Raw genomic sequence first — 14286 nt, 5'->3', positions numbered from 1 at the left:
AACAAGGAGGATGAATCTTGCATAATGACGTTTGAAAAATGCACGGCGGCGCGCATGAAATGTGATTTGAATGAAAGGTCGAGAGCAGCTGCCACGATGAGCTGACGCTTTTATGTCATCGTGTCTTCTTAAAATGCATTTTAAAAGGGCACACACAAAAATACATTACATTCGCAATGGTTTCCTGAGACAGGTTTGACTTGTTATGGGAGGAATCTTGTCACTCAATTTGCCCCATTGAAATAAATAATAATAGTAATCCGTTCCAGCTCCCCAAAACCTTTTTGTTTAATTTTAATATAGAAAAAAAAGCAACGTATTGTATAACATTAGGAAATGTCAAGACATCCACTTCTCTTGTTTTGGCTTGCAAAAAAAAATAAAAAATAATAAAAATCACAACTATGTAACTCTTAAGTTAATTATAATAACACAAAAGACCCTCCAAATCCAAACACCCCAAAAGTCACATGAAAAAAATATGTCTCAAAAGTCAAACAGAAGCATCATGTGTGTCAACATGTAAGACTGTAATTGTCTGAAAATGTGCTTTTTTTGCTTTTTCTTTGGCATCTTTGTGATTTTTTTCTTGGAACTGATCGCAACAGCAACGTGTGCAATCCGATATGAGCGATACGATTCTATAGTTGATCATACAAAACTATAAAAAATCTGCCAGACAAAGGAGTTATTTTTACGATATTTCTTTTAGTTTTATTGAACAATTACCGATCTTCTCTTTATGCGTGTATGACAGTCAGGAATGTTAAAACATTGCCTGAACAATTAATAAAGGTTTTATGATTATTATTATTATTTATTATTACATTATGTTATTCACTTTTGGCTGTTACCCGGCAAAAAAAATAATAAAACAAAACAAAAAAACGGTGATTAACAGTCAATAAGTATATATTTGGACATTGAAATAAATATAATATTTTAATAATTAAATATACTTGTATCTCATTAATCAATTATTTTAATGAAAAAAATCTGCCGTCGATTCCAAGATGACTAAAGCTGATGATGGCAGAATCCATTCCTCCGCCTCAGATTACCACCCCCACCAAAAGTAGGATGAAAAACATCTATTTGGGATTGCTGTGCCTTGGCGGAGGTCTCCACTCTACTCTACTTAACAATTGAGAAGGGAAACGGCAGACATGCAAATGTAGACGTGAGCCATTCCGCACTCTGCTTCAAACTGCCCGCATCCCGCGAGGCCGCCGGCACTGAAAATTTAAAGTGAACTGATGTGAAAACAAGGCTTCTCCCATTAATGGGTGCAAAATAGCAAAAAGTGGCACTTTGGTGGAAATGTCACGCCTACAAAAAGTGGGACGAGGAACAAGGGAAGCTACTCTTAAGCCATCAAGAAAACATGGCCGCCGTTTTCTAATATAGGAAAAAGGACTTGAAAAGATACTTACAGGCAAAGTAGCATGAGAGCAGGAAGACCACGGAGAAGATGACCAGGAAGGTGATGTCCGTCTCCAGGATCCCTGAAGGACCACAAATAGAATCACCGATGAGGCCAAGGAGCCAACGCGGTTCGAGAGCACCGGCGCAGAACGACAGAAACGCTTCCGCCGCCGCCGCCGACTCTCGCTTCCTCCGTCATCGTTAATCCATCCATTACGCTCATTTGTCCACTTCGCTCCACTTTATCGGCCGTGCTAAGTCGGCCATTTGTCACGTAATTGTTTCTCTCTCCACTCGAGTGATGCATTTTTTTTCTCCACACCAACAATATCAGCATTCACTTTTGAGGACCCGTCGATACGGACACGGAAGTCACGAAGAATTCTGATCGATAAAAAAATGTCAAATTTCCACCATGGCAGATTTACCAAATTCGTCGGCCGAGAAGTGCTGCGTCCAGAAAGACTGGCCGTTGGTCAGCTTCATCTCGTACTCCAGCTGAAGGCCGTCGCCCTGTGGGACGTGCAGACACGAGATCCATCCGATTATACGACATGGCAATAGACTTCCTTTCTAAAATGCAATTTTCAGGCCTTTATTGAACGACAGGAGAAGAATAAAACGTGAATTAAGCTGCTGTCTGCCACAGCCCTCGCTCACGTGCGGACTCGCTGGCTTCACTTAAAAGTAGGGGTTCGAAATCAGGTTTCAAGTTACGATTTTTAAGGCGAGTGTGAAGGTTTCAAATTGGGGCTTCAAATCAGGGTTAAGATTTAGAGTTGGGGTGAAATTTTCAATCTAGTGTTTTTTAAATTAGGGTTAGCGATCCTATTCTTCAAAAGATCTTTGCAGACAGTAAAAAAAAACTTCCGAATATGTTCAAAATGTCTTTGCGAGAAGTAAAAGCCGTCTGTGAACACCTTACAAATCTGGATGAAAACCCAAAATTTCGCTACGTTTGCAAGAATTCACCGCTCAGCGAGATACCAGTTTATCGGCCTTCAGATTCGTAAATGCCAAATATCGGCGAAAATAATCGGTCTATCACTAGTCCCGATGCTCTCCAATTCCTTTTTCTGCTTCAAATTAAAAATTTCGGGGTGAGGATTCCTCGGAAGCCCGTCACGAAGACGCGCCACAGCTTTAAGAGCGGAGGTGTGATAGCAGCATATTTTTTGGGTCCGCTGCTTCCCGCAGCTGCGGAGAAAACCAAAAAATTGCTGCAGGGTAAACGAGCCTGCAAGGACGGGAAGTGGGAAGATGACATGTGGATCACCATAACCATAGCAACGGTTTCCAGGGATGTCATGAGGGATGGAGGAATTGATGAAGGGATGAAAAGGAAAAGGAGGAGGCGGAGCTTCACAGCAGGCCTCTCTTCTGCTCTCGCTGGAATAAATCCACACTCGGTGGATGGTTGCGAGGTTGGCAGGAAGGCCTTTGATTCTGGTTTCAATTTAGGGTTAGGGTTTCAAATTAAGGTTTTAAGGCAAGGATAGGGCTTCGAATGAGTTCTCCTTGGAACTTTAGTATATGGATGCATTTCTTTAAAAAAATCGATTTTTTTTTTTTTTGCTGGGAAGGCTTTGAAAATGTGGTTCCAGGACAGAATTCTGGTTTCAGGTCAAGGTTAGGGTTTCAAGCGGAGTGCGTCCTCCCCTCAAATAGACTTCAAGCGTCAAAACAATTTTCTGCTTGTCAAAAGAGGACGTTTGATTTCACCGGCGCTTGATGACAGCCAATCAAACGCGTCGGACGGACGGCCCGCACGAACGCACGCGCATCAGACATCATCGCAACGTCAAAAGCCGCTTTTGCTTACTTTGCGGCAAATTTACAACTTTGATGTCGTCGACTCGTGACCGCCATTTGAATTTGACTTGTAACGATGTCCTCCGTCGTCAATCAAGCGGAATGGGCCGTTAAAAGTTAACTGATGATCAGCGGCCCCGCTGGCGCGTTTTGCTGCAGTCATCCATCTTGGCGGGTGCTAATGGAGCCACTTTAGCAACACGCGAGAACAAAAGGCGAGATGAAACGCTGTAAATACGGGACGGCGTGAAGCTGCTGTTGACAGCAGAAAGCTTGGAAGAGAACAGCCACAAGATTGTGAGGGACAGCTAGATATTGGGGGGGGGGGAGGGGGGGGTCAATGGCCGGCGGGCTAGCAGTGGATCTTTTTCTATGCAAGTCCAAGAGCGTTAAGCGGCGTGCCTATTAGGCGAACCTGGCGTGACACTAAACGTCTCTCTGCTGGAAGCATCCATTCTAATCACATCCTGACTCCGTCTGCACCAAAACAAACAAGGACACTCGCACGCGCCCGCGGAATGACAAGCAGTGAAAGGCGCACAAGCAACAAATCTGTTTTAGTTTTTTTAAGACATGAATCATCATTCAGTCTTTTTTTTTTTTTGTTGCTTTCACTTGCAAACGCAAACTTGAGATATAAGCGTCGTTTGGTGGCAGCCAAATCAATTCATTACCACTACACCGCCTCAAGAATAATGCTAACTTATAATAGAAAATCCTTTTGACTTTTTTTTTTTTTTTTTAGAGCTCAGTATTGTTCATTCGGAAATGTCATCATCATTGCTCTTTTATTTTTTTTATTTTTATTTTTTTTATTTTTGTGTGTGTGTGTGTGTGTGGGTGAGTATGTGTATGTGCGTGCGTGCGTGCGTGCGTGCGTGCGTGCGTGTATTTGTATCTAAAAAAAAGAAGAAAAAAAAATCCTTTTGACACGCCAACCACAGTTAGCAGTTTAGCAACCCTTTAAGCAATGGATGTTTGAAAACAAATTGAAAAACAACACGTTGACTTGACGGCACATATTCGTTATGTTCTACAACAACAACAAAAAGACTAAAATTACTGTAACTCTTGTCGGAGGTATTGAAGCCCACAGCTGTTTCCTACACACATTCACCAAACCATTCTTTATTAAAACATAAAATGTGATTCAAGACGTAGTTTACTGGTGAACAAAATGAACAAGGAGAGGAGTTTTGCTAGTTTGATCTTTTGCTCGATAGCTAGCTGCGCCAGATTAGAATTGCCCAACTTGGCATAGCGGCAGCAGATAGAATGAAAACAGCAGAGGCCCCAGAATTGAGCCCTGTGGAACACCATACATTCTGTTATACATGCAAATTCATATTGCACATATGCGTCCAAGCACTTTCTTTTTTTTGCTTGACATTGTATGAAGGGATTAAAGTTTGGGACGATTTCCATTCATTTCAATGCACAAAGACCACATGAGTGTTTTGAGTTATTAGAATCATATCTCAAGGCACCACCGTATTTGAAACCCAAACTACACGTTTTCCCCATTTAATGCGGGCAAGACAATCGATAAGCACATCTACAAAGCGCTTGTGTGCTTCACATGACTAAATGCCTGCTCCCAAATGTCCTGAGCATCTGACACTTCCTGGCTGAAAAGAACATCCCATCACAGGACAATGTGTATTTCTATCTTTTCTGAAATAGGCTTAAATCCATTACTAATCCTGCTTAAAATGCAGCCCGCATCGCCCGCTCTGGTGCGGAGTCGCTCGCCATTCAGTCGTTTGAGCTCGCGCACGTTTGCATTCAAGTAACAGCAAACTTGCAGCCTGCAATTTCTCAAGTCAGTGTCGGCCAGGGTTCAGTATCTTTATTACGAGGTCTGCTCCACTTTCAAATGATGTCGGGTGCAAAAAAATGCAGAAGCGGCGAGGCTAAATTTAAGCTGACGTTGATTGAAAATCCACAGTGAGCCAGCACAATGTAGGCCGAGAAACATGCAGTGAATCACGCGGGCCTCCTCAAGCGGGCGGGTGTATTTTTTGCCTCGCCGCAAACAAACACTGCAAAAGCGTATTATTCAAATTGCCAAACTGGTTCACGGCTGCGATTTTGGTTTTTCTCCCAGAGGTTGGATTTTGTGAGCTGTCCTCATTACAAAAAAAATAGAAATACAGTAGAAATGTGTGGCTGTATTATGAGACTGCATGTGAACATTTTCCAATAAATTTGGTGATTAAAAGAACTAAAATCTAATTAAGTCAATTAAAATGAATGTGTTGATTGCCTTTTGACAATTTTACGTCATTCAGTACTCAAGGAATATTTTATAATTGCCTTGTTACATTATATTCAATTATATCCAAAACATGCATTTTAATTTTCCGACACAAACTTGAAGAGTTCAACTTTTCAACAAAAAAAAAAAGAAAAAGAAAAAAATCTAATTGATGGAATTAATCTTCTGTTTCATCATCAAATCTATGCATTATGCTGTATGTATTATACTGCAGCTGTTGGCATGCACATGAAATAATATTGCGTAAATTTTAAATTTTTTACATTCCATTGAAATGGTTATTACCGTATGTTTTTTAAAAGTATGAAATGGTACAGTATACAAGTTACTCAATATTTTGAATTTTTGGAGGATGAAACAGATGAGTAGCATTTCTACTCATCTCACTGGGAAATGCACGTTTGGAGTTACAGAACAAAAACGAAATCTGAAGTCAAGGCACCAGCGGCTGGATTGACAACCTACAGTGACATCATCAGGAAGTGTTAGTGGGCAATTAAACGAGGGGTACCGCAGGGAGGGCCACTTACCCCGCATTTGCTGAGCGCAATGTACCACCACCTCTCCCTCACCGAGCGGAAACTGCGGCCGCCCACGCAGCTCAGCGCCTCCTCGCCGCCGTCGTCCTCCACCTGCCAGCGACGGCGGAGAAACAAAGCGAGAGAGAGAGAGAGAGAGAGAAAGAGAGCGAGCCAGACGGGACGTGTCACATTTCAACGCCCGGTACGCCGATTTAATCGCAGGAGGGTGAATGTGTGATGATGCAAACATATTTCACACTCAAAAATAGCCTGAAATGTGGAGCACGCGCCCCCAAAAAAACTGTCATGCCGAATATCACATTTCACAATGTGATAAAAAAAAAAACAATATCTGCTGTTCATTGATGCAAGACGTACAAAAAAAAAAGTGTTGAAATGGAGGCAATGTACTTGGAATGATGTTTTTCCACCGCATTGCTTGATGTTAGGAGGGTAATAATCAGGGCAAATGTCAGCGTTCACCCCTCCCTTGCGATTAAAGATCAGCAAAGGACCGATTATCGGATTTAGCATAAACGATTATTTTGTGGTGTGAAGACTGACTTTTACTTCCACGATCTTCTCGTAAAAAACGGTTAGGGCCAACAATAAAATAAGTAAACATATTTCATTCTATTCTTTATTTTATGTTGTAGACAATATATCTGACGTCGCAGGGCTTTCTCTTACCGCAACAATGAGGCACTCGAAAGCGGCCCGAAAGCTCGCTCCACACGCTGTTTTATTTAATTTTGCTCCCACTCAACTCTTCTTGGTTGGATGTAAGGACACTGTGTACACTATTAAAGCATTTCAAAAATCTATCTTCAAATAGTTAATCTTTTCTAATGCGTATTCATTTTCAAGTGTTTTAATAAGCACCCTATAATGAGTGTTTAACTAATTTGCTCCCAAAAATGTATAAATATGTTCATTGTAAATATTACCATGTTCCCGAAGACATATTTATAAATGTTATTGTTTTTTTAATGCTAGAGCTTTGATGCAGCCTCTGAACTGAAGAGAACAGTTGAAGCAAGGGTAGTAATAAAAAAAACGACCAGCAGGTGGCAGCAGAGTATACAAGATCAACCAGGGCCATGTTGCAAACAAACTCATTCACCCCCAGTTCTAAATAGATTTGTGAATAATGATGAAACTTAGCTATATTCTAATGCTAATTGTTGCAAAACGTAAACAGATAAAAATATACTTTTTTTTCCTGATGAAAGAAGAGACTCTAATATTTCTTTTGGTAGGTTTCATGTCTTTACAGCAAAAGAACACAATATTCTGCGGGCCTTGCAAAATCAGTCAAAATCCAGTAAAACAGCCGAGAGCGAAGGGGGTTGCTTCAGTGAAAATGGCTGCGAGTGAAGGAGGTCACTCGTGTCGTGCCGGTGGAAAAGTGCCAATAATAGTGTTGTCGAGTATTTGTGATGCTACGCAAAAAGGTGCGTTTCTGTCTCTTTATTTTACACAGCACAGTAAAACATTGCAGAGATAAAACGAGCGGCGTTGAAGTCAGTAATTAAATTTGGAGGCGATATAAAAGTAATACAATATCATATCCTCCCCTTCTGGCCTAATCAATACAATTTGATGCAGTCTATGAAATGAACTGAGAGAATGAAGAAATATAAGTATGTGTTTGGTCTTGGAAAGAGAGGAAAGTTGTTGTTGTTTTTATATAACATTTTGGGCTTGCGAACGGATCCGGCGCTGTTGACAATACGTAAGAGGAAGAAGCCCACATGACATAACATCAACATGCGTTAGCGTCTTACCACGCATCCCGACCAAGTGTAGCGGGTGGTGAGGTTGATAACCTGGTTGTTCTCGGGCCTCAGCACCGCCTCCTTCTGGTAGCAGTTCTGGCACAGATGAAGAGTCAACAGAAGATTCAAACGTATCCGCCTGTTTATCGCACGGCATACTGTGTACGTTGCAAGCCCAAACCAGATCGGTGAAGAAACCACAAAAAACATTTGATAGCGCATACGGTATATTTGTACCCTTCGCACACACGTTACTAACACATTTTAAATGATTAAACATGTTATATTTAAACACAAAATAATCTTTTTTTTAATTGGAATTAATCGTATGACTGCAATAGTTACCTCATGATTATCGCAAATTTTATATCTGTTCTAAATGTACAATAAAATCTACAATATATTTTTCTCCTAAGTTTTCATTCTCTTGTTAACATAAAAAAGAGAAAAAAACGAATAAACTAATATGGCTGCGTCTTTTAGTCAATGATACAGTAATTAATTTTTTTTTTTTTTTTTTTTTTTAAGATACAGTAATTTCATAATTCATAAAACCAATTTAAAATTAAAAGGATTTCCTGTACTGTAACAAACAAGTGTGATATTGATTTGTGTTGGTCATTTTTCTGCCACTAGATGGCGTTGTATTTGTAAGACATTGGTGACAGCTCAGTGCATTTTGCTTTTCATATTAAGTAAATTGTGAAATTCTGCACATTTTTAAAATGGTAAAATACAACTTGACCCCAGTCTCTACAAATATATGCAATATTATTACATTTATTACTGCTAAATTTTGATGTGGGCGTGTCTGCTGCATTGCGACTGGAATTCCCCAAATATTGGCTTTCAAAGTATGGGCCGGTCATTAATCGCGTTAAAAAAAATGGTGGCGCTAAAGGAACTTTAAATTAACTCAAAATTAACACACTAATTTTGACAACCCTAAAATAAATATAATGGGGTTGCAAAATGATGACCGACGATATACGAGGAAACACTAATACATATTCATTGTATCTTCCCACGCCCACTATTTGGACTTTACCTTGGACTGCAAACACGCATTATGACAGAAACTTGAAGATGATTTTGTTACACTGGAAGACAAATTGCATTCTTTTTTATTGTACACACACTTGCTGACATATTAATTGTCTTTTTAATCATGTCTTTACACTTTATGAGCGCGCCCACTCGGCAGCAATATGAAAATGCTTTATGAGACCGGGCGATGATGTGTTGCAGTCGGTATTAACTGCGTTATTGATTTGGTTGGCAGGAAAGAAAAAAAAAAATCCTCCGCATTTGGCGAGTGGTGATCAATATAATATAAGCGGCTATAATTGAAAAACGTCAACGCGGGCGGGACGGAACGGAACGACTTTGTTTGAAATCTGTGCTGCGTGTTATTGAAAACTGATGGAGGCGTAAATATGACGAATGGACACAAAAGTCCAGAAAATAACTATACTATAATAAAATGTATTATAGTTTACTAAATGAAATCTACTAAGTTAATTATATTCATAGAAAATATTTTAGTTAACACATTCACAAATTATATAGAACACACACACACATAAATATAAATATATATATATATAAATATATATATATATATATAAATATATATAAATATATATATATATAAATATATATATATATAAATATATATATAAATATATATATATATAAATATATATATATATATAAATATATATATATAAATATATATATATATATAAAAATATATATATATATATATGCAGCAGACACGCCCACATCAAAATAAATATATATATATATATATATAAATATATATATATATATAAATATAAATATATATAAATATATATATATATAAATATAAAAATATATATAAATATATATATATATAAAAAAATATATATATAAGTATAAATATATATATATAAATATATATATAAATATATATATATATATATAAATATAAATATATATATATAAATATATATATAAATATATATATATATATATAAATATATATATATATATATAAATATATATATATATATATAAATATATATATATATATATAAATATATATATATATATTATACATAAATTGCTATTTATATTATTTATAGCCTGCCTTCCATTGTATACGCTCTCATGACTTTATGTTACGTTCCAATACATCTTTATTGATCAGCAGTGTGGTGAGGGGGCTTACCTTATCGGGCCTCTTGTACACAGCCGGCCACTGAGAAGCATCGTCAAAGTAGAGTAAAATGTTCTGACAGCAGCGAGACTGCACAGAGAGACGGAAGGGAGGGAGGGAGGGAAAGGGAAAAGGGAAAAGGGAAAAAGGGTGGCATTAAGACGCGAAGCGAGGTGAGGCGGGTGAGTGATGTGCAGGGATCAAAGAGGCGGCAGCTGGAGATTGCAAAAAAAAACGTGTCCCCCAACGCCACAGCCGCCAAGTCTGCCGGGCTAAATCGAGAGGAGAAGTGACGGCTAAGCAGAGTGGAGGAAGAGGAGGGTGGGAAGGAAGGAAGAAGGGGAAGCGTGAGGAACAGCTGGAGGTGAAGGGAGGAAGGAAGAGATATGACTTTGGCGAGATAACCACCTCGCCATCCAACTACCACAACGCAATACAGTATGCTGGAATCACTTCCTTTTCAACTACGAAGTGACTTCCCCATTTTGTAGAGTTGTTGAAATATGTAATGAGTGTCGGTCGTCGCCCTCAATGTGTCCCTTCGATGCATCTCGAAAAGGTAGTTCACAACTGATGGTTACGAGAAAGGCAATCAAATATCCCATGGTTCATTGCCACAATACAGGAAAAAGCAACACGTCGCAACACAGGTGGACAAATAGTGCTTTGTATTCATTTTGTAAAATACCACCAAAAAGTCCCCCAGCTGGTGATGATGAATGCCAAGTATTTTAATTATTCGACAGGAAATACAGTATGTCATTAAAAATGCATCGGATTAGTGTTACAAAACTAATAATAATAATGATAATACATGTAATTTATCAGCGCCTTTCAAGACACCAAGGACACTTTACAGGGCAAAGAAAACTAAGAGCGTTAAAAACAAACCCGAAAAATTTGGGCAGAATGAATACATAAATAAACAAGTGAAAGAAAGCATAAAATCAATGTAATAGGAATGACAAACTGGCAGGAGACATGAGATGGAGTAGGCAGAGAGAGGCACTGGTTCTGAGAACTATTTGTTATTTGATTAATGAGTGAAATATTATTATTATTATTATGCATCGTCCACTACATCAAAATCTCCATATAGTGATTGTGACTAGGGAATAAGAGAATGACAGAAAACACAGCCGATTTCTTGCTGATAACTAACCTATCACTAACTAACTAGCAAGCTAACAAAACAATAAACAAAACGTACATTTCTTGATTGACTCCTTTTCAAACTGGCAGCCTGCCTATGTGGTTAGGTAGCTGGTTAGTTACTCTATCGAGCTAACTAATCTTCTATTTAACTGACTAAGTAACTAACTAAATGAAAACCGAATACAACCCACACCGTTTCATGTTTTCTTGACCGGGTTAGCGAGCCAGCTAGGCAGTGAATTTAAAACGAAACTGCAGTAAGGAACTAGTAAGTAGTATCTAGATTAAATCCCCACCTTACTATCAGATTAAGTAGCTGACTAAGTGAGTAGCTCAATCAACCAGAAAAAACAAAACAACTATAGCTGTAACTAAACTATACACATCATTTACCTACAAACAAAATAACTAAATGGGAGCTTGTTCGACAACTAATTTGCTACCTAGTTTATTGACTAGTAGCCATATAAAATATCTAGATCATAAGCTAACTCGATAGCTACTAGTGGACTGTTCTAGCAGGCTGTCAAGTATGACGAAGCTAATGACAAGTGTAAACATTAGACAAGTAAACTATGAGCGAGTTAGCTAGCTCAATAGTGAGTGAGCCAGTTCAAAAACTAACTAGTAGCTGTCAACTCGTTGAGCAGAGAACATTGTAATGAAAAGTCATTGATGAGGCGAGAGAAGGAATGCACCAGTGAAGAATCATGGATGCCGACAAATCGTACCTTGGCGTAACGGAACCGGAAGTCGAGGCGTCCGAAGTCGGTGAGGAAGCAGAAGCGAGTGAGGAAAACCCAGTCCTGTGATGACGCACATAAAAATGAACACATTATGGCAAAATGGACTTTTTAATGTCTTCAATACAATTAGTGTCAAGTGTGAAATGAAGTACTGCCGTTCTTTTGTTATTTGCCTATTTCTCAAAAATGAATCTGTGGTGTGACGCAATCTGGATTTTTCCAGATTGTGACTCTATTGCTACTTTTTTAGACTTCAACTTCGTCAAAACATATCAGTAGAGATTTGAACATGTATTTAATCTTCATCTCTGGTCAGTATGATCGATTTTTTTTCCCACATTTTTTTTTTATGTGTCTTGTCATGTGAATGATGTGATTAGAAACATTCAACATTTTTTGTAGTGTTGACAATTCCCATCATTGTAATGTGATTGTGGTTAAATGAAGAGGTGGAACGAGTCTCCCACTGAAGGTCCAAGTATCAAATTCGGACATTAGATTCTACAAATATTATATTCAAAAGTTAAAAGCTTTGACTTGTTTTTCATGCAATAGAATGAGGCCCTCCTCTATTGCGCAGAAAAGGTTAACTTTAGAGCAAGTTAAAAAAAATAATAATAATAATAATAAAAATCAATTTGAGACGATACCTCACATCTGGAGATTTAACGTCGAAGCCTCCTTCTAATTTCCAATTATAACACACACACACGCACACACACAGAAAGTGGACTTCCTCCAGGCTCCAACATGCTTTTCCTTTGCTTTTATTCAAACGTGGTCTGAAGACTGGTTGCTATGAACTCTCCAGCCAGAGTTGGGGGGAGGAGGCGAAGAAAAAAAAGAAAAAAAGAAAAACAAATCAGTCCGCGCACCATTATACAGTAATTACCTGTGCCTGCTCCATAAACAAGTCTTGTAATTCTGCCGCTGAGAAGCAAAAGCAGGGTAATGTCGCCAGTTTGGCCGCCATACATCAACTTGGACAAAAGCAGTGCCATAATTCAGCCGCCGTCTGCCAGTGGGCCCCGGGAACCTTCGGCTTATAACTCACCGAGGTCCCCCCCCCCCCCCCCCCCGAGCCTCCCCCAATCCCCGTGTGTCCGTGGCAACCGAGGTGGATCTGTTTGAACTCGCGGCAGGCCCGCACCCATCGCTATTGGCCGCTTGTCGCCATGACGACGGCGGCGGCATGCCTTCACCGCCGCGGCTGCCATAGACACGGCAAACAGAAAAAGGCGACGGCGCTCATTAAGGACAAGCGTTGTTTTGTTTAGCCGAGCGCTCGTTCGCTCATTCGTCTTTCACCTTGGTGACTCCATCACGCCGGCGGCCATTGTGGCTGATGTTGAACAATAAGCTTAAGAGCGCTTTAATGGTTTGACTTCCGTTTGCCGTGGACAGCCTCGTCAAGTCGTTTTTAATGTATAAAGTAGGGATAGGACAGCAATAAAGAATTTGTAATTATGGCAAGAATATTTGTATTTGTAACAAAGTAAAAATAAAATAAAAAAAAGATACTAAACTATTAGCAACAAAAAACATTTAATAAATAAATAATTGTTGACCTATATATAAATAGTATTTCACAGATTGAGAATTTTTTTTTTGTCTTCAAGTATGTTACTTATGTATGTCTTCCCGTATTGTTTGAGCGTGAATATTACTTCGTTGAAGGATTATCACTCCCGGAAGTAATCAGATGATAGTCGTCATGGGGAGAATATCAGAATTTCATTCGAGGATTTCCACGAGCGTTTCGGCACGCCACCATTTTTTCCCGCCTCCGGCAGCTCATTCATCACGTCTCGCCCTGGACGCCGGGCATCCAGTCGTTTTAGCGTCATTCCGTTTTTTGCCGCCTTCCTCCCTGGCAATCTGTCCTTTCATCTGCGGCCTTCTCTGCCTCGCTCTCCAGACGCCCGTTTGCCTGCTACGCCTCATTAACAATTAATTACCAATCAGCTCGTGGCGTCAACCCCCGGACCGCCGGGCCTCTCAATGATTCATTAGTCAGGGATACGCAACGGCTGCAACACCAACACGCGCACGCAAACACTGAAGGCAACAGACGGACACATGAAAGCAGTCCTTCTCAAAACACACACGCACGCACGCACACACACACACGCACGCACACACAGTGTCATGCGTCTTATCATAAGAGCCTCATTAAAAAGCGATGCACAGGCTGGGATTGTGTCCACTTTGATGACAGTATGAAGGATTTCCGGCACTGTTCAAAGCGCTTTGGCAGGATTTTGGATGTGCGAGCGGCAGTATTTTGAAGGAAGGAAATGACGATAATGAAGTCCGCCAGTGCCTTTTACTTTGCACTTCCACAGTGCTTGTCCTCATTAGAGTCGCG

At 39.5% G+C, this 14286-nt stretch overlaps 1 protein-coding gene across 1 annotated transcript in view; it reads right to left on the bottom strand.

Annotated features, from left to right (window-relative positions):
* tmem145 (transmembrane protein 145) overlaps positions 1–14286 on the bottom strand; it is a 33945-nt gene that overhangs the window by 15578 nt on the left and 4081 nt on the right. The window contains exons 2-7 of the mRNA XM_086078359.1: positions 11904–11978; positions 10030–10107; positions 7824–7910; positions 6046–6147; positions 1854–1938; positions 1434–1505 (exon numbers count right to left, since the gene is read on the bottom strand). Of these exons, the coding sequence (XP_085934485.1) occupies positions 1434–1505; positions 1854–1938; positions 6046–6147; positions 7824–7910; positions 10030–10107; positions 11904–11978 (499 nt within the window). The remainder of the gene's footprint in view (positions 1–1433; positions 1506–1853; positions 1939–6045; positions 6148–7823; positions 7911–10029; positions 10108–11903; positions 11979–14286) is intronic.

Source organism: Leptonotus elevatus, chromosome 6, assembly GCF_054856555.1.
Source record: "Leptonotus elevatus isolate MCC_2025b chromosome 6, RoL_Lele_1.0, whole genome shotgun sequence".
NCBI lineage: Eukaryota > Metazoa > Chordata > Actinopteri > Syngnathiformes > Syngnathidae > Leptonotus > Leptonotus elevatus.
The sequence above is the reverse complement of the archived record's forward strand: the minus strand, read 5'-3'. Positions and strand labels throughout refer to the sequence as shown.